Source organism: Salminus brasiliensis, chromosome 15, assembly GCF_030463535.1.
Source record: "Salminus brasiliensis chromosome 15, fSalBra1.hap2, whole genome shotgun sequence".
NCBI lineage: Eukaryota > Metazoa > Chordata > Actinopteri > Characiformes > Bryconidae > Salminus > Salminus brasiliensis.
Window position 1 is genome coordinate 31,902,671 of NC_132892.1, and position 25,734 is coordinate 31,928,404.

At 39.9% G+C, this 25,734-nt stretch overlaps 1 protein-coding gene across 1 annotated transcript in view; it reads right to left on the reverse strand.

Annotated features, from left to right (window-relative positions):
• LOC140535542 (sialoadhesin-like) overlaps positions 1-24,348 on the reverse strand; it is a 45,042-nt gene extending 20,694 nt beyond the window's left edge. The window contains exons 1-7 of the mRNA XM_072656942.1: positions 24,084-24,348; positions 23,467-23,733; positions 21,063-21,314; positions 20,687-20,956; positions 20,324-20,581; positions 19,948-20,217; positions 19,613-19,842 (exon numbers count right to left, since the gene is read on the reverse strand). Coding sequence (XP_072513043.1) covers positions 19,613-19,842; positions 19,948-20,217; positions 20,324-20,581; positions 20,687-20,956; positions 21,063-21,314; positions 23,467-23,733; positions 24,084-24,348 — 1,812 coding nt within the window. The remainder of the gene's footprint in view (positions 1-19,612; positions 19,843-19,947; positions 20,218-20,323; positions 20,582-20,686; positions 20,957-21,062; positions 21,315-23,466; positions 23,734-24,083) is intronic.
• Between the last annotated feature and the right edge of the window lie 1,386 nt (positions 24,349-25,734).

Sequence of the window (25,734 nt, forward strand, 5' to 3'; positions counted from 1 at the left end):
ACAGCTGAACAGCATAGCAACCACTTGGCAACAACATAGAAACGATCTTGGATTAGTACAGCAACTGATGAGCAATACCATAGCAACCACATTTAACAGCATAGCAACCACCTTGCGACCCCATAGCAGCTGATTCACAACACTATAGCAACCACTTCTGTTGTGGTCATCTCTCGTTCAACACAACACAGTGAGAGCTGTGAGAGAGGCTGGGAGCTTTTACAGGCTTCATATTTGGTCATGTGATGCAGTTTATGTTATTGGGTGGAGAGAGTGAGGGGGGTGGGGCTACACACTAGAGATTGATGGAGTGCCAGTAACACAGCCCCCCCAGTGGATTTCAGTCAGAACGTTGCTCCAGCTCTGATGGACTAGAACTGGGCCTGTATGTGGAATAAAGAGGCTCCATTGAGAGTTCTGAAACGAGGACGGAGGCAGAGGCAGACTTGGGATGAAAACTGTCAGGTTAGTGTTGCACAGCAACAGGACTGCTGGATTTCAAACTGTACAGACTCGACCCCCTGCTCCAGTCATGCCTTCCAGATCAAGACTAGACCTACATGCGCAACGTCTGCTTCTCTACCCTCGCAACAAGGGCCTAGGGTTATGGGTTCAATCCTCACTCTAGCCATAACATTAAAACCACTAAAGGGGGAAGTGAATAACATGGAATATCTGGTTCTAGGGCTCTTGTCAGGTGGTGAATGTATTAGGCAGCAAGTGAACAGTCAGTTCTTGATGGTGGTGATGGGGTTAAAAGAAAGCATAAGAATCCGAGACACTTTGACAAGAACCAAACTATGATGACTAGAAAACCGGGTCAGAACAGGCAGATCTTGTGGGGTGTACCATGTATTCAGTGATCATTACTTACGAAAAGTACTCCAGGAGGGCCAAAGGCTCACTGATGCTCATGGAAACTTTACCTCATAGACAAAAAGGATCTGCTGCTTGGTGCCAGATTCCACAGGACACCTTCAGAGGTCTTGTGGAGTTCAAGCACAGACAGGCCAGAGCTGTTTTGGCGGCATTAGGATGCCTACATGGTATTAGACAGGTGGTTTTAATGTTATGGCTGATTGAAATATTTCTCAACATTCATCCTGAAGACTATTTCTGTTCTTTACAATTTTTCTGTGTTTAATAAAAAGTTTCAGAAAGTTTACAGGAGAAATCTCCTCTAAAGACCAACAGTCCAACTCCACTTGTTCAGCGAGTTCATTTCTCTACTCATTAACTCTAAATTCATCACTCTTCACTAATTCTAAAAGCACTGAGAGTGTTCTCCTACCTTCATTAAGCGACGCTCATCTCCTGAACCCAGAGAACGAATGCAGAGAACTGGAGGAGCTTCATCAGTTTAAACAGACTAAAGGGATGTGGTTAAGATGCCGTCATAAGGTATCGTCCGTGTGAGAGACTCCTGCTGCATTTTCTCACACTAGACCTTTTATTATCTCTGACCACTCAGACCACGTCTCTCTAGATGGTCAGATAAGGCTGGTCAGTTCCTGAGTGCCAATGCTAAAAACACTCTACAGCTCACCCACCCTTATGGGTCAGAGGTTGATGATGATTGTGTTGAGTTTCTCCAGTGAGGAGCTCTGAAAGCTGCACCTTCACCCTATTCTGTTCACCATCTTCTTCATCACCATCATCATTAGGGATGCACCAATACCACTCTTTCCTTTCCATAACCAATACCAGATTTCCAAGTATCTGCCAATTCTAAATACTGATCTGATAGCAACTCTGACTTAAATACTCTATGGATGGCTAGTCCTGATATTTACATTGTTCTACTTTTAATAGGTTGTGCTTATATCCCAGCATTTACTGGTTGAGGAAATGCACTTTTGAAAAGTTTCTGTTAAACGTTTCTGTGCCGCAGTGCAGTAACAAATGCAAGTAGGGAAGCCTTTAAACAAGTTGTTTTAATTCAAGTTTTGGTTTCAAGACCAAACAATCACCACATGGAAACAAAAAGTGCTGTCAAAGTTCCATTAAATATCTGCTTAATGGCAATAACTCTTTATGACTAGCTTTAACTGGTTGTTTAAAGTTTGGTTTCATAACAAAATATGCAAACAAAAAAGAACCCTTGTGAAGATCAGAGCAGGACTGCAGAAAAAAAAACTCAATTGCTGAGAAATTGAGCTTAGCTTTAGCTTTAGCAGATGAAAATATGGAGCTGATTCACAGTGGACTGGACAGAGCGAAAAGCAGAAGCTGTGATGTTTTTGTTCAGTGCTGAGGTCATTTCCTGTGTGTCTGGATGGCAGAAGTAGCCTCTAAATTTAGCGTGAGGAAGAAGCAGGGGGTCTAACAGGCCTCAGCACAGCAGACAGAAATCAGACTCAGTAAGGTTGTCATAAAAGTCTAGCATCTGTTCACTTACCTTGTTCAGTCTCACAGTCAGAGGAGACCCACACCACTCCACGTCCACACTGCAATATATATATATATATATATATAATAAAAACTCCACCTCTCTTTTAAAGTCACTTTGCCAGTCCAAGGCCAGAGATAGGATGAGGGTTGAGCGTAGAGTAGCAGTTCCACCCCACATAGTCTTTGGACTAAATTTGATATGCTAACATTTACCAACAAAAGACAGTTGAATTATGTACAAATGATTTATGTAATGTGGGTCTAGACAAAACATTAAAGTAATAAAGTCATTTTGGGAGGTGACAGCCTATTTAATACAAAAAAGAATCAACAGAAGTTAATTTATTCAGAATTATTATGTAGTTCACTGAAAAAACAAACTTGTAAGATTTACTTGATAAAATCCTCGTAACAATTTGCACTAACATTCTTTAAGTAAATCTTACTGCTGTAATATTAAGTATATTTTACTTGTAAAAATCAAGTAAAATGTACATACCACTAAACTTTACATCTTTAAATATATTAAGTAAAGGTTACTTAATTATATTGAAGGTAAAAGTTATATGTACTTAAATTAATTATGTACAGTCCATTTAGTTTTTCTTCCTAGACCAAAATATAATTACATCAAAATATTAAGTAAATGTGTCATGAAATATATACATAAATTGTATGTTTTTTTCTGTTCTACATTTCCAATTACTTGGTTTTACAAATTTCTATTACTCACTATTTTTACATAAATGTTGCAATGATTTTTTTATTACACTTTACCAAATGTAGTCTAAATATACTTTTACCCTGAAAAAAAAAACAAAAAACCCATGAACATGAAACATTTCAACAGTTTATTCGTCAACATTCTAAAAACATCTAAAAATGTTCACATGACATAAAAATTATTTCAAAGTGCATTTACTAAAACCTGAAACCTCATAGGACCAACATTTAAAGCAACTGCAGAATAAAAAAAAATAAATTTTAAATTATTATAAACTTTAAATTATTTTAAACAAGAGAAATGAAGAAAAATAAAATCTTTTTCAATTATGCAACAGCAACATGACAATAATAATAATAATAAAAAAAAAAAACGTTACCCAATTTAGAATGGCAATTTTACTGTATTGAAAAATGCAAGTAAAACTGTCTGCTGTTCCAATGCATTATTATTAGTATAGACACAAAATATATATGAAAAATATATACAAAAAAAAAAAAAAAAAAAAAAAAAAAAGTCACATAACATAACACCAACAGAAGATAAGGGCTTTAACCTGACAGAGATAGAAAATACTGACATTCTAGCAGCGTTTTTGGAATTATCAACATTAACAATGCTCATCTAAATCAGCACCACTCCCAACACTATGTTCTTGCACAAGGATTATACAGTATATAATGCTGTAGACTACTTTAACTTAAATTGGGTCGAAACATTTGTTGGCTTGTCAGTAAATATCATCTTGGATATTTAACAAATCTTCTACACCCAACAAATTTGGTGCCATTCATTTATAAAACTTAAATGGAACTGGCATTTGAAACTGCAATTACAACGTTCAAACTCACACTCTGAACTAGTGTACTAATGCATTAAAACATTTATGATTTACATTTTTTCCAATGTTTTTATACTTCAGTGTTTGAGAAGAGAAACAGATTTGTTTTTACAGTTGTGGAGATAGAAACCTGTGTGTTGTCATGTATATAACAATAGCAATGTTAATATCCACAATGACCAGGTACTCTACATGGCTTTCAACAAGTTTTAAGTAAAAGTTTGAAGAAAAGAAAAAAAAAAAAAAAAAAAAAAAGTTCTCTTGGGACAAAAACACCCCAGATGTAATAGTTCCATCTGGAATTAAATGTATTGATGAAATATTTTAGAAGAAAACACTTGGTCACCTATGACAATAGCAATGCCTCATAAACCAGCATTTCACAGCAATCAACCTTGAGAGACTTTTGTCTTGTTCCCATCTCCACCACTCTTGATGCCTCAGTGGAGTTCACCTTCAATAGTTCTCAATAAAGACTAAACTGTTACCCATTAAACTGTAATAAATGTTAGTAAAAGGAAAAACATGGGGTACCTCTGAAGAGTTCTGCCCTACTATTTGGAAAGAGCGGAGAGGCATGACTTGACAAGCAAACTCTGGGAGATGGGCAATGTCCCACAACTTGGAACTTGGACACATGAATGCAAACAGACAGCCCAAAAATATTGATAAACGTTTCAAAGGTTTAATGTCTGTGTCTGGACAGTGGATGTTCCATGTAGAGACAAACGGCTGTTCATGAAGGGAAGGTCCAGTGTAGCGATCAGCCTTGACAAGTTGTTGTTAGTCATTTGTAGGATGCAAAACAGTCAAATGGAGTGTGACAGCAGTAAGATGTAAAGTGCATGCCACTGCAGTAGTATCTAAGATAGCAGCTTAGACTTTAATGCTTGTACCTTTGGGGACAGTTTGATCGCATCCAGTTCGAGGAAAAGCTTCTGGAAGACCTCAAAAGTGTATCGTAGCGTTGGAGGGTATGCCAGATTGAGAGCATAAATCAGTCCCATGAGCAGCGCGCAAGCTTTAGCAGTGTTGCGACATCCCGGCAAAATCTCTGTGCCATCAAGATGGATGGAAACGTCCACTGGATCCTCGCCTTTAGCACCACGGGTGACCAAGATCTTGAAGATGGGTTCAGTGACATCACTGTGATTGTCCTCCTGCACAGAATTTACAATAACACAAAAATGTATTGAAAAACAAGTAGAATGGCTTGAATAGGGTTAACTTGAATTTCAAATTAAATAAATTTTTAAACTGTACTGAAAAAGCACAATTTACCAGGCAATCTTCAAACAGTTCTTCTTTCTCACCCAGGTACAGTATGAGGCTGCGTATAACAGCATCTCTTCTCATTTCAATGCTTTGTTTCTGCAAACAGATGAAAACGGCGTTAACAATGCATCATTATTAATGGTTCATACCATACCATACCATATATTATTCACAATGAACTGTCAAGTAAGCACACAAGCATTTATTTGCAAGGAGCAGTGATTTGGGGAGCACAGAGTATGCATGGAGGGCGAGGACATGTGCTGTATGTGTATGCATGGGGCAGTATGTCTGAGTTTTAGAAAGACTAACAAAAATTTTAACAAGCACAAATTGTAATAAACACACCTCATATACTTTGTCCAAGTGAGGCCTCAGCTTGGTGCCTACAACACCACCCTTGGACTTCATCAGGACAAGAAGTTTTGGAGTGTAGTAGTCAAGTTTGTACATGAAGCTCTGCTCTAGGGAAACTGTAGTTATTCTTCTAAATTCCTCTTTAATCTGAAATGACAAAAGTTCGGAAAGCATGTCAGGAACTGGACCGCATGGTCTGATGCAAAATGAAAGGAGTGTACATTATATATAGGGCATTCTAAATCCTAATACTGACACAAAAACGTACAAAAAAAACTAGCCAAAGCTGCTTCAACATCAAACTGGTGGTGGTGTTTTGTTCTGCTAGGAAACTTTCCAGTCCTGACTTCAAGTTGCTGAAACTGGGACCGCTCTCCAACACAATATCGGCAAACGTGTGAACCACTGAAACTTTCAACAAACCCCCCAAGTGAGTGGGCTCCAAGGTTATCAGCAATTACAGAAAACACAGTTCCCTTTATGATTTTTCCCAAACATGGTACAAAAAGACCCTCCTCTTCAAAGCTTTTCAAATCACTTAGCAATGGCTCTAGCACTCGCGGATAGCCAAATTTCTTAATGTCATCTGCCTTGCACAAAACGGCTAAGTAAATTGATGATAATGTAGACCTTAATACAGCTGGAATATCAGCAAACACCCAGTAAACACAGCTTACTTTGTGCTTCTTACGAGAGGTTCCTAAAGGATTACATATTTCAAAATCATCAGAGTACAACAAAAGTGCAAGTCTTAACTCCTCTTCAGATAAGAAATTGTTTTCCTTAAAGTGGGAACCATCACGAAAACTAGTATATCGGCGTGAAGAACAACAATGTTGTGCTCTCAACACCTTCTCCTGAATGTCACTATTTTTCAAAATTTGTGACAAGGACTGCAAAATAGGTACATATTGAAATGTTTTTCCCTCTTTTGCATCAAGTATATACTCTATTGGTTCAACAACAGAGAAAAGTTCCTTTACATACCTATTTCTCTGGTATGCCGTGCCAAGTGGACCTTTTTCACTTAAGGCTGCACTTAGAGGATTTAACTGGCAAATACTATTTACCAAATCTGTGATTGCCAATTCTTCAACAGCACAGTTATATTTTTCTAATGTGTCACGGACAACGTTAATTATAGCAGGTGCAGATGCTGTACAGGTGATAAACCGAAGCTCCTCTACAAGCTCATCTATACATCTATTCGGCACATTGAAGACACAGTCTAATTTAAGAAATAAGGAACCAAGCTGATCAACAATGACTAACTAAATCTTCACCTTCACTGACGCATGTTTTTTGAGATTCAGCTTCAATTTCATCTACCAACAAACTGTCTTCTGCTACTTGGCTTGAATATGTCTGAAACACAGCATGTTTAAAATCTCCAAGGCAATGTGGATTGTGCTTCCTACTTTTATGTGAAGCAAAAGTTGAATATATATTAGTACTGTAGTCACAATCTTTAAAAACACAGTTAACAGTTTGATGCTTTTTGAGATGAGTTCCAAGGTGTTCAAAGTATTGCCTCTCAGTGTGAAAACATGAGTTACATGTCAGACACGAAAACAAAACATTTTGCCCTAAATGTTCACTTTGTGTATGGTCTCTAGACAAATGTGCACGGTGCACCCCAACCTTTAAATGAACAAGGGCAGTCAGAGTACAAGCAGGGTAGTGAGCGGCCTTGAATTATATGTAGATGTTTCAACCTATAATGCTTTAAGAGCTCTAAACGTTTTGATGCCCTGAAATCACAAATTTTGCATGACCATGACATAACAATCTCATAACACTGGAGGCCTACTGTTTCTCTCTGATGACACCAGCGTGGAAACCTGTCAATCTGTCCTTCTCCTAAGCTGACCTAAGTCCTAAGCTGTCCACTGCATTGGCTTGTCTTGAAAACCCTGTAAATAAAAAGACAATGTGTGGCATTAAAACGTTGATCTACATTTTTACATTTACATTGTGCAGTCAGTGATGAATAGAGAAAATATTATGCATACAGAATATTTTTACTTGCCTAAATGAGACGATTTACACTCCACTGGCCTGCATGTGTCCTGTTAATAGAAAGAAAAATTATGATTTTGATCAACAAATGACAAATGAACTTGCACGTTAATTCATATAAAGAAAATAACATGACAAGACTAATCTCTTGGATAAGCGATGTTAAAATATACAAATGAAGGCAGCTAAATAAAATGCATGTATTTTTTTAATATACAGGAAACTCTTCTCGTCAGAAACATTTTCCAAACAAAATTAACTATAGTTAATGTATCAAATTAGAAACATTCCATTTTAACATTTTACTAATCTTATCAATAAAAGAGCATTACATATTTTGTATTTGTTTAACATGAACATGAGCTTTTGGTCACAGTCGTTTTTACATTTGTAAAGGGGCACATATTTAATAACGAATTTAATAAATTGTTAAAATGTAACTAATTTGATAAATACAAACAAATTATGTGACACTTGATTGAACCATTCTAAGTTACAGAAACATGGGAGCACAATCAGCTCGTTCTAAGCTAACAAAAATAGAACAGTTTTTATTTACAATACTATGTATTATACACTGAATAAAACATTATTAAAATCATCATCATCTCTCTCTCAAACCTGTCAGGGGAGCTGGTGCCTATCCCAGCATTCAGGGCAAAAGGCAGACGATGACTTTTCTAACGTACAGCAGAGTCGACAGTGTGCGTAGTTTATAGCCGGGTTTTGATCAGAAGACATCAAAACAAATTAGTTTATTAATTAATTATGCACCAGTCTAAGTCTCACGTCCACGGAAGTTTTTTTTCCTGAAATCCAAAATCGCTGTGTTCGTGTCTCAGCAGTTAAACAAAACAAAAAAAAACGGCTCCGTTCGCTGAATTCGCTCCTCCACGCCAGACCCTGGTTCTCTCCAGTGGGGTCAGCGTCGTCCATATGCCCGCAGTATCCATTCTAAACATGCCTGCGGAAAATTGAGATCCCAGGGTCTCCTTAGAATAATTCAGCAAACACTCTATGACGGTTCGGAAGGCGTAGGCCGAACTGATCTGGGAAATCAGTTTATCGCCCAGAGAAACGTCCACCTGGCTAAAAATGCTCGCGATAGGGTAGTTGATCAAACCGACCTTGGTGTCGTGCGCTAAATCAGAACCGTCCGGATTCGTAATTTTGCAGGTCAGGTACAACAGCGAACTATTAAATCCTGATACGCGTCTCCCGAACCTGCTAAGAAGAAATCAATCAGGCAGAGTAAATAAGTCCAACTCTGATTTCATACACTCTGTAGAAGCGGGGTCTATCAGAGACATGTTTGTTGTTTGTTTTCTCTCTTCTTTTTAAAATAAATCAGGATTCAACTTTTTTCCTCTTATTCGCGGTTTTGGTCTTTTTCAGAGGATGATTCTACTTCTCCATAGAAGGTCCAGCGCCTCAGTCCCTTTGCTTAGAGCGTCTCCTTTGTAACGAGATCCTCTGTTTTTATGGGGGGTTAGACACGCATGTGCACGCGCCTGAGCGCGGTAAGACCCGTGCCCTCTTGACGGTCCATAATTCTTTGAACCGCTTTGTCCCCCACAGCAGAAACATCTTTAGCAATGTTCTGAGCAGTCGTCTTCAGGTGTGGACGGACTAGACTGAAACCTTTTTTAAAAACACGGCAAACCAAACCTAAGTCCCGGAAAAGATTCCCTGTACATGTCAAAACTCATTTTCCAAGACCAAACCTCTGGAGCTGTCATGATCCACTGGGTCAATGAGGGAGAACACTCGCAGGAGATGGACCAAAGCAAGAGAGTTTATTAACGCAAAAGGGCAGAAAACAAGGAAAAAGCAGCAACAGATTAACAGGGTTAATGAACAAAAGACAAACGTGACAACCAAACTGGGCAAACCAAAGAGCACACCTGTGGCTGGTGAGGGACGGGGGCTAGGCTTGCGTGCCAGGGCTGAGCCAGAACGATACAGAAAACCTAAACCGAGACTTCTTCCGAGACTTACTGGACCTCCGGAGCCGAGGAATCCGCTGCCGAACCCAACAGAACCGATACTATGACGGGGCTAGCTTACCAGAACACAGGCGATAACTAGAGCGCGCACCAGAGCTGACTTCCCACGCAGAGCGCACTCCCACGAACAAGCCCCTGATACTCCTTACGGTGCTCTATGACCGAAGGTGAGCAGGCAGTAGCGGTTCGGCAGCCACACCTGAGTCCCTAGACAGAGGAGGTTAAGCTTGCATTAGCAGAGGCCGTTGGAGAGCCCAACGGATAATGCCAGCACTACGAGACACCAGATCCAACCCAGTGTTGACCTGAGATGACCAGAGATGACCAGAGCTACTAAGCGTTAACTAAAGTAAATTCTCAGCCCTGGCTGCTTGCGCTAGCCCTCCTTAAATACACCAGCCCACAGGTGAAACACACCAACAGAGCGTGAAGTCAGACACAGGAAAGCAACAGAACCGTGAAGCGAGAACAAAACATGAGTGTCAACATAAAAGTCCTTTTCATAATTAGAGTCCGTGACATGACCGTGATAGGGGGAGTTCGTGATCGCCTGTGAGCCGCGTCCCGGGACCGCCCCTGGGGCGGGCGCGGCGGCGCGGGAGTGACAGGAGCATTGGTCTTGGAAAAGGAGTTTTGAGAAAGCAGGCGCTGGACCTTCTATGGAGAAGTAGAACCATCCTCTGAATAAGAGGGAAAAAGTTTACGTGAATCCCGATTTATTTTTACAAGAATAATAATAAGAAAAAAAACAAACAACAAACATGTCTCTGATACACCCCGCTTCTACAGAGTGTATGAAATCAGAGTTGGACTTATTTACTCTGCCTATGACACAAACCAGCATCGAATCCTACAAATATGTGGGAACGCCGCCTATCACGTCCATTCACAGACACCGGTTCCATTGATTTCTTCTTAGCAGGTTCGGGAGACGCGTATCAGGATTTAATAGTTCGCTAAATCGTCCACTGGAGAGAACCAGGGTCTGACGTGGAGGAGCGAATTCAGCGAACGGAGCCGTTTTATTTACTGTTGTTTGTTTAACTGCTGGGACACGTACACAGCGATTTTGGAGTTCAGGAAAAAACTTCCGTGGACGTGAGACTTAGACTGGTGCATAATAAAAACGAACTTGTTTTGATGTCTTCTGATCAAAACCCGGCTTTAAACTACGCACCCCGTCGACTCTGCTGTACGTCAGAAAAGTCATCGTCTTGACGGGCGTGAAACTCACTTTAGCCTTTAGCAGGTCTTACACTCGCAACCCTTTACATTTTCATCACTTTGATGTAGAATCTGGGCGTTTCCTGCCCCCGCTACGCCTTTCAGTCCCGTTTTACCGCCAAAGATGCCTCGATGGGACTAAAATATTCTCTCAGGAGTAAGTAAAAAAGTAAAATAAGTAATACACACACACACATACATATATATATATATATATATATATATATATATATATATATATATATATATATATATAGGATTCTATTTTTAAATATGCTAAATATCATAATACGTCGTATTAATAATATAAAACATGCTTTATATATTATTTATATAATGCTTTATATATTATATATTATAAAATATATATAAATAACATGAAATACATGAAAACGAGTTTTTTGATTTGAATAGTCAAACATAAGGCATCTCTTACACATGAACTCTGAAAGCTGATTAAGGTAAAACAAACAAACAAAAACCCGTTTTACTTACCGGTCAAAATGTGACGGGTCGTTTCATAGATGTCTAAAAGTTCAGATTCCAGCAGCGAACCTTCAATGATCTCCTCGATCTCATTTTCGAGTGGAGTGAAAAAGTAAACCCATTGATCCTCGTCATTTTCACACAAGCTTTCTTGCCGTACGACCTCAGCCTTCGCACCTCCAGCTGAACTCTGTAGGCGTTGTTCTGGTCCGTATAGCGAGATGATCAGAGTTGTGCGTCGTTGTTAAAGGCTGATCTCACCTTAACGCTTATCAGTCACCTTTCCTTACAGACACAGAGGAGCCCGAATCGTGAACGGTGGGTCTGGTGTTTCGTGTCTGAACCAGCATAGAATGGATTTCACCAACCGGTTTTGTTTTCGGGATGGTTTGATTGAGCATGTACATATCTCTCTCTGTCTCTCTCTCTGTGTCTCTGTGTCTCTCTCTCTCTCTCTCTCTCTCTCTCTCTCTCTGTCAGCGTCTCATTGGTCAGGTTACAGTTCTTTTCCTTCTCAGAAAAGGTGCACTTGTGAAAACCTACGTAACGTCCCCGTTTTTGTTCTTTTTGGGTAAAATGACCAGAGACCATTTCCCCTCAAAGTCTTTAATCTGGCGTCGTTTGAACAGTATCAGAGTACCGGAAATCAAAGTCGCTCGGTCTTCTTTTCCCCAGCGTGACGTTTTGTTTCTCATCATCCTTTTATCTCGTTTATCCCCCGGAGGTTTCACCCTCGAAACGACATTTTCAGACCTGATTTCCTCTCTGATAACAGACGGCCAGTATTCCGGAGGAACGTTGCAGGCCTTGAAAATATTTTGAGCCGTTGCAGTATCTTCGGCCTTAGGTGTGAGATCCTCTACACCCATTCGCTCCCGCAACTTTTTAGGCCACAGGGAAACGGGTACGTTGTGCAAATGCAGGTTTTTTTTCGTGCGCATTCTTCGTACGTTTCCTTGGTGAAAGTAGTCCGATCAGTTCAAGATCCTCTTTGGGAAGTTGGCTGGAATCCATACTGAGTTTCCTCAAAGTGGATGTGTGTGGGTTTGGGGTCCCGCTCTTTCGCTGGTGATGTGTGGAAGACCTACGGTCAGAGGTGGGGTTTTTAAAGCAGTTCTGTATCGCTACTTTTGTTTCCACCCCTAACGTCACCCCCAAACATTTACTATTATGTTTTTGTCATGTTTTACAGAAAGGGGCAGCTGTTTGATGGAAACGCGCTGCTTACTTTTCTCACACACAGGAAAACTGTGGAACAATTTCATAAATTAATTCCCAAGCTTCTACAGTGGGGACAATTCACGTGTGACAGAGAGCAACAGCTGGTTCATGGAAATCTATACCGTATTTTGTTTTTTGCAAACGTCAAAGCATAAAAAGTTAGGAGCTTGTTTTTGACTACACCGTGGGTCTTCAGCACAGCTGTCGCCTGTATATTTATTTACAATTATGTTGTCTGTATATTGTTTAAAAATATTGCATTTGTTGATGTGGGAATGATAAAGAAGTATCTTAAATTTCACACACTCCTATGGTAGGAAAAAGAAATTGGATAAAAAATATTCACACACACTTACTTAAGGATAGAGAGCTAAAGGATAGAGAGCAAGTGTCACTAAAGGATACTGGTAGCAGCCCCGGATGTCTTAGGGAGAGCTAGCACCCCCCCCCCCCCTTTTTTGAATAATATCTAGTGTATTCTGGTAGATTATACATACTCCACCTCCTCTGCCTGATAATCTAGGGCTATGTACATTTATATAACCTGTGGGGGTGGCTTCATGGTCAGTGCTTAGCTTTTTTCTGACAGTAGCCGGAAAGCTAAGGCTAATGCTAGGGCTAAGGCCGAAGCTAGCCCACTGGAACACCACGCTGAAAATCATGTGGGCTTCATAGATAATTGGTTAAAGTTTGAGGGCAAGCCTGTTTTTTTTATTTAGGTAGGGATGGTGTCCACTCCACACGGGTCTGACTAGTCTGCTAGTTAGTCGGCAGAGTAGCGTTAAAGACTGCTGACAATCCAGAGCTGGGACCAGGCCGCAGACAGACCGGCTAAACCCACCGTCTGCGAGCTGCTTTGAGGAGTCACCCAGGTTTAACCGTATTGAGACTGTGTCTGTGCCCCGAATTAAACCCAAACATAGAACATCTAGACCAGCACGTTTTAATAATTTAATCAGTGTTAAATTCTCACAATCAAACTATAACAGCACCACCTCAGACCTAAAGCTCGGTCTTCTTAATAGTAGATCATTAACCTCGAAAGCAGTCATCGTAAATGAAATTATATGTGATCAGAAACTAGACGTTTTCTGCCCACAGGTTATATAAATGTACATAGCCCTAGATTATCAGGCAGAGGAGGTGGAGTATGTATAATCTACCAGAATACACTAGAGATTATTCAAAAACACTGTAACACCTTCACTTCTTTTGAGATTCTCCACAATAATATGTCAAATCCAGCCACAAATAAAAATGCATTCACACTAATTTTGCTGCAGACTTGACAGTGTGCAGCGACAAAGTTATAATAGTAGGAGACTTTAATATTCATATTGAAAAAGCAGACAATCCATTAAAAAAGGTGTTTGTACCAATTTTAAATTCTGTCGGAATCATACAAAACGTAACTGGGCCCACACATAACTGTAATCATACCCTAGATTTAGTCCTAACCTTGGCTGTTAGCATTGATCATCTAAATATTCTACCTCAAAGCTCAGTAATATCATTATCTAATCTCCTGAGCCACCCCCCCAACACTGTCTAAAGTGCACAATAACCGCCGTACAACCCTTAAATTAGCAGTCATAAAACCTTTAATCATGAAACCAAATCTTGATCCGAGTGTATTGTCTAACTACAGACTCTTCTCCAACTTAACATTCCTATCTAAGATATTAGAAAAAGCTGTGGCCCAACAACTCTGCTTATACCTGAGTAAGAATGACATGTACGAGAAATTCCAATCTGGATTTAGACCCAATCACAACACAGAGACAACTCTAGTGAAGATTACAAATGATCTCCTTCTTGCCTCTGATCAAGGCTATGTATCTTTATTAGCTCTACTAGACCTCAGTGCAGCCTTTGAAACAACAGATCATACTATAGTAATAGAAAGGTTAGAGAACATGGTTGAAATCATAGGAACAGCCCTATTGTGGTTCAAATCATATCTAACGGGACGCTATCAGTTCGTAAAGACAAAAGATTTATCTTCAAAGTACACAGAAGTAAGATATGGAGTTCCGCAAGGCTCAATTTTAGGATCGGTATTATTTACATTATACATGTTACCACTGGGCTCAGTTATAAGCAGACATGGCATTAATTTCCATTTTTATGCAGATGACACACAGCTCTATATATCAGCCAAACCTGACGATAAATTTAGATTACAGAAAATGGAGGACTGTGTAAAGGATATAAAACTCTGGATGTCACATAACGTCCTTCTTCTTAACAGTGACAAAACCTCTCTCTTGTAAAAAGCACTATACAAATAAATCTGACTTGACTTGACTTGTGATGATGTCATATGGGACATATGTCATATGGGACAATTCCCGAGTGACGACACCCCCCCAAGTGACATCACATTCACAACACGTGACGTCACATTCCAGTGGGAATTTCCCACAGGCGTAAATCTTTTTGACATAAAGTGGTACTTATTACTACTAGGATTCTCTCTCAATATCAGAGCATGGTATAATAATAAGAGTCTTTCAGGCTTTAACTGGATGAGTTTGTTGATGTTCTGACAGGATTCTCTCTCAATATCAGAGCATGGTATAATAATAAGAGTCTTTCAGGCTTTAACTGGAGGAGTTTGTTGATGTTCTGACAGGATTCTCTCTCAATATCAGAGCATGGTATAATAATAAGAGTCTTTCAGGCTTTAACTGGATGAGTTTGTTGATGTTCAGGATTCTCTCTCAATATCAGAGCATGGTATAATAATAAGAGTCTTTCAGGCTTTAACTGGATGAGTTTGTTGATGTTCAGGATTCTCTCTCAATATCAGAGCATGGTATAATAATAAGAGTCTTTCAGGCTTTAACTGGATGAGTTTATTGATGTTCTGACAGGATTCCCTCTCAATATCAGAGCATGGTATAATAATAAGAGTCTTTCAGGCTTTAACTGGATGAGTTTGCTGATGTTCAGGATTCTCTCTCAATATCAGAGCATGGTATAATAATAAGAGTCTTTCAGGCTTTAACTGGAGGAGTTTATTGATGTTCTGACAGGATTCCCTCTCAATATCAGAGCATGGTATAATAATAAGAGTCTTTCAGGCTTTAACTGGAGGAGTTTGTTGATGTTCTGACAGGATTCTCTCTCAATATCAGAGCATGGTATAATAATAAGAGTCTTTCAGGCTTTAACTGGAGGAGTTTGTTGATGTTCTGACAGGATTCCCTCTCAATATCAGAGCATGGTATAATAATAAGAGTCTTTCAGGCTTTAACTGGATGAGTTTGTTGATGTTCTGACAGGATTCTCTCTCAATATCAGAGCATGGTATAATAATAAGAGTCTTTCAGGCTTTAACTGGAGGAGTTTGTTGATGTTCTGACAGGATTCTCTCTCAATATCAGAGCATGGTATAATAATAAGAGTCTTTCAGGCTTTAACTGGATGAGTTTGTTGATGTTCTGACAGGATTCTCTCTCAGCTCTTCTGGATGGAGGCTAAATAAGGACTGATGTTCAGTGTGAGGAATTCTTCCCCATAAACTCTCTAGAACATGCTCCACATTTCAGTCGGATGTTATTAAGTGTGCTGATCTTCTATGGAGAGAAAAGCCGCTCTGAATCGGAGAGCATTTGGGCTGGAAAGTCGTGTTGTTTGGAGCTAACCTCCTGAGCTTCGTTCCTGAAGCAGTAAAAGTAGGTCGCTCACTTGAAATGAGAAAAGAAGATTTATTTAGAGGATTTCTTCTTTATTATTGGTTCAGTTCAGTGTAAATATTGCTGAAATGAGCTGAATTGTACTGTAGTTTATTGGAGGTTCAGGTGTTGCTGCATAAAGTGCTGGTAGAGCTACTAGACTACTTCAGTAAACAGGATACGGCCCTGAATCATAATGCAGGTCAGACATTACCATGATTCGGACCTTAGCTTGAGGAACCATCCTCTAACTGGACCTTCCTGAATTTGATTTCCCTTCAAACATGAATTCAGTGTGTTGTAAAAGTTTATCAGCTACATAGAAAGCTTTAATTTTTACTGCTCTCTCTCTCTCTCTCTCTCTCTCTCTCTCTCTCTCTCTGGCTGGTTTGTGGTTCTTCTATTCTGATTGGTCTCTGTGGTGATGATGTCAGAGCTGGTTTATTATCTACTGTTGGTTCATGCTGTCATCTAGAGGAATGTAGGTGTAACTACATGCACTCTGTCCCATCAGACCTATCACTGACTGACTGATATCTGGAGCTCTGTAGAGACTCAACTGACTCTTCATCTGGTGAAAACTAGCAGACTTTATTTCTACACCATCTTTCATTCAGTAGATCACAAAACATACATAAAAACTCAGTCTCTATAGTATAGAAGACACAGATTCCATAGAATACAATTGAATTCTAAGAATGTATAAAATATACAGTATTATATTTACCAGTTCAGTACCAGTTATTTACCAGTACCAGTTTTAATGTAAAGGTTGTAAGAGTTAAATAGAAAATAGTTTATAGTTTATGTGCTACTTTGTGTTGGTCTATCACTTAAAATCTCAAAAATACATTTACGTTTGTGGTTGTAAGGTGACAAAATGTGATAAAGGTCATGAATACTTTGGCAAGCCACTGTACTTTTGGGAGGAGTTAGGAGGTTGGGGATGAGGTGGTGGTCATCCAACATCCAGACCTTACTAAAACTCTTGTCACTAAATGCAATAAAATCCTCACAGCTGTGCTCCTCCAAACCTTGTAGAAAGCCTTCTCCCCTGGTATATACTCCAACAAACTCCAACTGATACTACTGTTACTCCAACAAAAGCAGGAGAAACTCTTTTTTAATAGCCTTGATTCAGAAGAAACAATAAGTGCATTCTGTGGCTCTTTTACACTTTATTTTCCCCTAATCAGAAGCTCCCCCTACAGAACGCCTCTCTTTCCTCAACAGTCAGAACTCTCAGACTGGATAGAAGTGTAATACCTTATTTCTTTTTGACACTTCTAAATAATAATTGTTTTGAAGATTTTTTAATAGTTAAAATCAAATTTGTATTTCTCAAAGAGAAATCCAAAACTTCTAAATGTTAAGGCAAAGATCAAACACAACATCATGTAATTAAATAAAAAATTATCAAAAACAAATACAGAACACATGCTGAAGCTGCAGACATAGTCGTATGGAAATATGTACTGTTGATGTTCTAAGCATGAACAAGTATGTCCTCTACTGAACTTTTGCATATGACTTTAGGACACAACATAAAAATATACTGAAAAATTATATATCGCAATTTTTTCCCTTTTCTCCATGATGTGAATCTGGCAGTTGTTTTTTACAGTGTGTCAAAAGATCTTGATGAATGGACTAATAGAAACATCCCATTACCTGGAATAAGATCTTTTTTACATCCACTTCCATTACAATGATCTCAAGTTTTCTTAGAAATAAAAGTAAAAGGTCCATAGACCTTTAACAAGTGGGACTTGAGTGAAGCAGAAGACACAAAATACAGACTGGTTTAAGGTTTATACCAAAGACTGTAGAAAACACGGACAGCAGCATATCTCAAAAGCGAAGCAACCACAGTAGTGCCTCTACTGGCTGGTTGCAGTACGATATGTAGCGCCACTCATTCCTATATGTTTCAATTAAATAACTCTGCCCATTTACCGTCTCATTTTTCTCTAAACTGTCTTTTCATCTCCAGTGTCCCCAAACCTCAGCAGTTAGTCTGCATGTCCCCCTTTCTGTTCCTTACATGGAGGAGGTGAGTTGTAGAGGATCTTACATGAGCTTCACTTTTACTGTTGGAGCGTCCATTTACTGGACAAAATGGGAATCCAGGGGAAAATCCGCTCTGCTTCTTCGCTGTAAGCTCAATGAAGGTGGTCTGAGACACTGAGGCTTGGTCTGCCAGAGAGGCGGGTCTACCAAATGAAGTAGGCGAGTCTGACTCTGCCTTTGGTCTCTGGTTGCAAATTTGAGAACATGGTGGACAGTTTTGGCTTAATTTCTATAGAACTGAAGGGAACGGAAGCACAGCGTCCATGTTTTCTACAGTCATTGGTGTGTATCAACAATAAATGAAGAAAAAAAAGCTGTAACAGTAAAAATACGAAGAAGTCGTAAAAAAAGAAGACGAAGAAGTTCTACCAAACACAAACTAGGCATTCAATATCTTCAGAAGCATTTTCTGTGAAGGCTTTCTCCTCCACTGGACAAGAAATATTTTGAATTATGTTTTAATTGTTGGACTTTATTTTCTCTAAGTATGAACGTCTTTTATTTCACATGGCTGTAGATAATGGAGGGATCTGCAAGGGTGGAAGCAGTAGACCTGCAGAAACACAGCAAACATGGTAAATATTACAGGAGGACTCTAAAAGACTAGTCCACTTATTGCTGTGTTTACAGGAATGCTAGCATAGCCTGACGTCCTTTTCATGACATTTATCCATGTGTGATTTTCTATTTTTTTTTCTTTGTCTAGTTTCAGAGATGGGGGCTTAACTCAGACTCTAGACCTAAGGCTAAAGACCTAAAGCTAAGATTTTAGCCTAAGAAAATAATACTTGAAGAAAACTGATCAAAATAGGTCAGACAAACTTTAGCTGTTAGCTTAGCTACAGTCATTTGCAATGTCAGACTGTACTGTTTATATCATCCTGTCTCAGGTAGACTATCGGTCACTGGTCTAAGCAAGTTTGATAAGGTCGGTTCCTCTCACCTGCCACGAGCACCAGTGCGGGTAAACTTGACAGTAGCATACTGAACATTGTTCCCGTCAACTCTTGTCCTTCTCCTGAAAATTAGTAATGATGATAATTATAATCTGCATTAATATTCATTTTAATGTTCATTTTTTCAGCTTGTTGATCATCTAAGCTTCATACTCTTACCTTACACACACAATAAAACCAATGACCAACAAACAGCCAGCGGACACTCCAACAGCTGCATACAGACCAATACTCTTGACCCCTGTGTGCAGATAACAGACAAACTCAGTTAGAAATTATGCTAATTTTTATGAATATTAATGAGAGATATTCAACTTAATGTATCTTTTCCCACCATTAACACCTTCTAGAGTAACCGGCACTGCAGGTGCTGTCTGAGAGCCGTATGTATTCTGAGCTACACAGTAGTAGGATCCACTCTGTACAGCACTGTAACTGTGTCCAGATCCTACAGGTGAGCCTCCACCTTCTTTAAACCAGGTGTAGTTCTGCACAGGTGGGTTTGCATCACTGCTGCAGGTCAGATTAACTGAACTGCCCTGCAGTATTTTACCAGAGGGACTGATGGACACCCAGACTTTCTTTGGAGCGTCTATGAAATATAATGATAGTAGAGCTTCTTTAAATAAAGAGATGACGTCTGAGATTATGTCAGTTTCATCATTTCAACACTAAATGAAGCAGAACAAGAACTTACATAGAACAGTTAATGACTTGTACCCTGATGGTCGAGACCCTTGTGTGTTGGTTGCCATGCACTGATATTCTCCACTATCTGCAGATCTGATGTTTGTGATGCTGTAGATCTGATTGGTCAATTTCTGCAGAACTTCTTTATCCGCCTTCCTAAACCAGGTGTATTTCTGCACAGGTGGGTTTCCATCACTGCTGCAGGTCAGAGTCACTGAACTGCCCTCCACTATTTCACCAGAGGGACTGATGGACACTGAGACTCTCTTTGGAGGATCTAGAAAATAGAAAATATGAGAATATATGAGTGGACTGTGAGAGTTCCAGTGATCTTAATGAAAGTCAGTAAGTTCCTCATTAGTGAATATTAATGAATTACTCACACAGAACATTCAGAGTTACAGTATCAGAGGATTTCTCTCCATGTTCATTACTGGATCTACACTTGTATCCTCCACTGTTCAAAGAGCTGATCTTTTTCATTGTGAAGGTCTCTCCTGTTGCTACTAATGATGTTCCCTTATACCAGGTGTATTTCTGCACAGGTGGGTTTCCATCACTGCTGCAGGTCAGAATCACTGAACTGCCCTCCACTATTTTACCAGAGGGACTGATGGACACTGAAACTCTCTTTGGAGAATCTATGAAATATAATGATAGTAGAGCTTCTTTAAATACAGAGATGACGTCTCAGATTATGTCAGTTTCATCATTTCAACTCTAAATGAAGCAGAACAAGAACTTACATAGAACAGTTAATGACTTGTACTCTGATGATCGAGACCCTTGTGTGTTGGTTGCCATGCACTGATATTCTCCACTATCTGCAGATCTGGTGTTTGTGATGCTGTGGATCTGATTGGTCCATTTCTGCAGAACTTCTTTATCCACCTTCTTAAACCAGGTGTATTTCTGCACAGGTGGGTTTCCATCACCGCTGCAGGTCAGAGTCACTGAACTGCCCTCCACTATTTCACCAGAGGGACTGATGGACACTGAGACTCTCTTTGGAGGATCTAGAAAATAGAAAATATGAGAATATATGAGTGGACTGTGAGAGTTCCAGTGATCTTAATGAAAGTCAGTAAGTTCCTCATTAGTGGATATTAATGAATTACTCACACAGAACATTCAGAGTTACAGTATCAGAGGATTTCTCTCCATGTTCATTACTGGATCTACACTTGTATCCTCCACTGTTCACAGAGCTGATCTTCACTGTGAAGGTCTCTCCTGTTGCTACTAATGATGGTCCTTTAAACCAGGTATATTCCACAGGTGGGTTTCCATCACTGCTGCAGGTCAGAATCACTGAACTGCCCTCCACTATTTTACCAGAGGGAGTGATGGACACTGAGACGCTCTTTGGAGGATCTAGAAAATAGAATGACACATTACAGAGAGATTTTTTTCTGTTTGAACAAGAAAGCTACAAACACCCTTAAGAAGAACCCCATGTTTTGTTCCAGATATCAGTCATTAACAGTTGGTTAAGTTAATTGCACTAAAATGCCACAGGTTCTAGTTATTAACTGGACCAGTGTGAGGTACGAGTTTCAAAGTGCTCTGTATTTGTTTAAGGTACAATGAGGAGAAAGTAACCAGACAACTCCGAAATTTACTGAATGCAAATTCTAACCATTAAGCTGATAATAAAGACCTGCATCCCAGCTTCCTGCAGGTCCAGGAGATTGAAGGTCTTTCCAGTCCCAAGCCTGCTTCTCTAACCTTCATGCCACAGCTAAAGTCTGTAATTTTGTGACGTTCTTTAGCTTGACTGTCTTGGAGCTACCTAAAATAATTACCCAGTACTTTGGAGTTGGTACCTCACACTGACCTGATTAATGCTCTGAAGTTCAGCTACTGAAACAGAAAGTAGTTGATTGTTTGATTGTTTTCAACAAACAGCTGAACATATAAGCAAGCATTACTATATTAAATATATGGCACCCTCCACAATTATTGGCACCCCTGGTTAAGATGTGTCAAAAGCCTTAAAATAAATTCAATGGTTATTGCAGAAGCATAATCTCACACTCCATTTTAAAATTGTAAAATTGTAGAAAAATGTAACCTTTTACTAAAGTGAATAAAAAAAACTTAAAAAATAAAATCACCTGTTCCACAATTATTGGCACCCCTAACAATTCCTAGAAAACAAATTTAATTGAAGTATTTCTACTGTAGTGTTTACAGTAGAAATATTTTTCATTTTAATTATTAATTTAATCACTTTCTGTTTCCCTGTGGTATAAATATTACGTGAGCCAGAGGCCTATTTCTCTCATCCACTCCAAAATACACCTTATCCATCTTATCTTATCCGAAGACAAGAAAACACATCATACAAATAAGGCAGATTTGTGTCGACCTTCTTAAGTCAGGCAATGGCTACAATAAAACAGCCCCTCGCCTACACCTGCCCGTATCTACAGTCAGAGGAGTCATCAAGACGTCTAAACAACTGGAACAGTGGCAAACCAGCCTGGACGAGGACGCAAGTTGTTCTTGCCACCACACACAGTGAGGAGGATGGTAAAAGAAGTAAAAAGTTCTCCAAAGCTCACTGTTAGAGAATTGCATCAAAGAGCAGCATCTTGGGGTCACAAAGTCTCCATAACAATCATCAGGTGATATCTACATGCCAACAAGTTGTTTGGGAGGCATGCATGGAAAAAGCCTTTTCTCACTTACAAGCATAAACATAAACGTCTGAAGTTCACTAGGCGGTACTGGGACTTCAACTGGGACCCTCTGCTTTGGTCAGCTTTTTGGCAACAAACACTCGAAGTGGGTCTGGTGTAACACAAAGGATGAGTATGCGGAAAAGCACCTCATGCCCACTGTGAAGTATGGGGGAGGATTGGTGATGCTGTGGGCCCTTTTCTCTTCCAAAGGTTAAGGTGCATGGCATCATGAACTCTTTGAAATACCAGGACATTTTAGATCAAAATCCGCTGGCCTCTGCCCCCAAGCTGAAGATGGATCGCACTTGGTCTTTCAACAAGATAATAACGCTAAACATGTGGCCAAATCTCTCTGGACGATTTACAGAGATTGTGCAAAGAGAAATAGTGGATGATCCCTCTCTCTGTATTCTCCCATATTGTGAAATGTTATGGGAGAAGATTAAGTGTTGTTGGCAAAAGGGGGTTGTACATTAACATCAATGGCACAGATAATGTAATGTAAAATAATTATTTCTTAATGTGGGGTTTTCTTTCCACTGAATAAATGCACTTGAATTAAAGATAAAGATTTTTCTCTTTTTTGTTGTATAGTTGTCCTATATTATCATTATGAGCCTAAGAACACATCTTTATGAGGGGTGCCAATAATTAAGGCGGACACTGTAAATAGAGTTATCAACACCAGGAGATTGGAGATGTTTACATGCTCTTATGACAGAGATCACTGATGATCCTGAAGCTGCATCAGCTTTGGGTTTAATTAGAGCACAATCAGTTCAGCATGACCCCTCAGCTCTGTTTGTTTTCTGAGACTGAATGAATGAATCTGTACTTACATCTGACATTAAGAGTGACCTCAGGAGAGTGAAGCTTACGACCCTCTACAGCACAGTGATACCTGCCTGCATCCTCCCTGCTGACCGACTGCAGGTGGAGTTGGTCAGTTCTGGAGGATAAAGGAGTTCCATTTCTGTACCAGGTGAATGTTGGTCTGACAGTCAGAGTGCAGGTGGTTTTACATGTGAGAGTGACTTCACCTCCCTCTATCACTCTCTCAGGAACCTCCACCTGGAGATCTGCCAACAAGAGAAACCCACTTCTACTGCATCATCCTCACATTAGCTGAATGAATGGGTCAGAACTCACTGGTGTCTTAAAGAAGAAATCAAACTTAAAGAAGAATTGAAAGTAAACCTAAACCTAAACCCTGATCAATTAAAATACTGACCTAGGATCAGATCCAGTCCTGTTTATGAAGATCTCACTCACAGAAACTGATCCTAGATCAGCTCTCTTACTCTGAAATGCTTTGTGGATTCTGGTTCTCCAGTTCTAAGCAGTGTTCTTCAGGTGTGGTTTGAAGGACTGATGTGATTATATTACAGAACTGCTGGAGGAATCCTGTTCACCAGTGAATGAAGTACAGTGTCTTATTTCTGCTGATGGAGCTTACCTGTGACTGAAAGATCTACTCCATCTGCACCCTGAAACTTCTCTCCTTCATCTGTCAGAAATCTGAAGTAGTATTTCCTCTGGTCCTTTTCTCTCACATCTCTCAGTCTGAGATTGCAGTCATGCTTTTCTCCGAGGTACTGAACCCTGCCTCTGTACTCTGGATCCTCTAACAGATCAGGAGGTTCTCCATCTGTAACCAGATCTTTACTCCAGAAAGCTTTTTGGACTCTGTGATCAATATGATGTGTGTAAGTGCAGGCCATGTTCACTGTTGACCCCTTTAGAGCACAGACAGATTTAGGCTTGTATATCACACTCCAATCCTGAGCAACAGCTCCTGCAACACAGAATCCAGAAGTGTGTAAATGGAGACTCTGTGGGTCTCAGTCAGTAAAGCTGCTGCAGAAAGTCTCACTTCAGCTCATTTCTAAGGCTGTTCATTTCAGCTGAGTTTGGAATAATCAGCTGCAATAAGCTGAGTTCATTTGGAGCTAAAAGCACAAAGTGAGTAGATCCACAGCTCTTGCAGTAGAGTGGAGGAGCTGCAGAGGAGCAGAAACCAGTACACTGCCCACACTGCAAACTCAACTATGAAACCACACACACACACACACTCACACACATGCATACAATAATAATAATAATAATACAGTTCGGATCACATGATGCTGAGAAGAGACAGCTCTGACTAACTTGAGATGAAGATCATAAACAGCAGAGGAACAGTCAGAGACATCCTGAGTGACATCATCAGCACAGCCTGTATGAACATATACCACACAATACTGTTTATTTACATCATTAATATTTGATAATATTTTGATGCTGTGAGCTTTTACAGGCTTCATATTTGGTTATTAAGCAGCAGACGGGGGGGGGGGGGGGATGGGGGGCTACACACTAGAGGCTGACGCACTGTCAGTAACAGACAGCCCCCCAGTGGATTTCAGTGAGGATGCTGCTTCAGCTCTGATGGACTAGAACTGGGCCTGTATGTGGAATAAAGAGGCTCCATTGAGAGTTCTGAAACGAGGATGGAGGCAGAGGCAGACGTGGAATGAAAATCCAAGATGGAGGAGAGGTGAATCGTGTGATGTGTTATTTCCTGGTTCTGTATGATGCCAGAATAAAGATTCACTTCTTCGTGGGGCAGGACTGCTGGATTTCAAACTGTACAGACTCCGCCCCCTGCTCCAGCCATGCCTTCCAGATCAAGACAAGATCTGTATGCCTAAAGTCTACTTCTCCACCCTCGCAACAAGAGCCTAGGTTTATGGGTTTAATCCTCACCTTAACCATAACATTAAAACCATTGAAAGGTGAAGTGAATAACATTGATGATCTGGTTCTAAAGGCTCCTGTCAATGGGTGGATATATCAGACAGCAAGTGAACAGTCAGATCTTGAAGGTGATGATGGGGTTAAAAGCAGGAAAGATGGAAGAGCGTTAGAATCTGAGACAACCATGGCTAGAAAACTGGGTCAGAACAGGCAGGTCTTGTGGGGTGTACCACGTATGCAGTGGTCAGTACCTATAAAAAGTCCTCCAAGGGAGAACAAACGGTGAATCAGCAACAGGGTCGGGGCGCCCAAAGCTCATTGATGCTCATGGAGGCCTCACCTCACAACTTAGAAGAGTTTAAGGATCT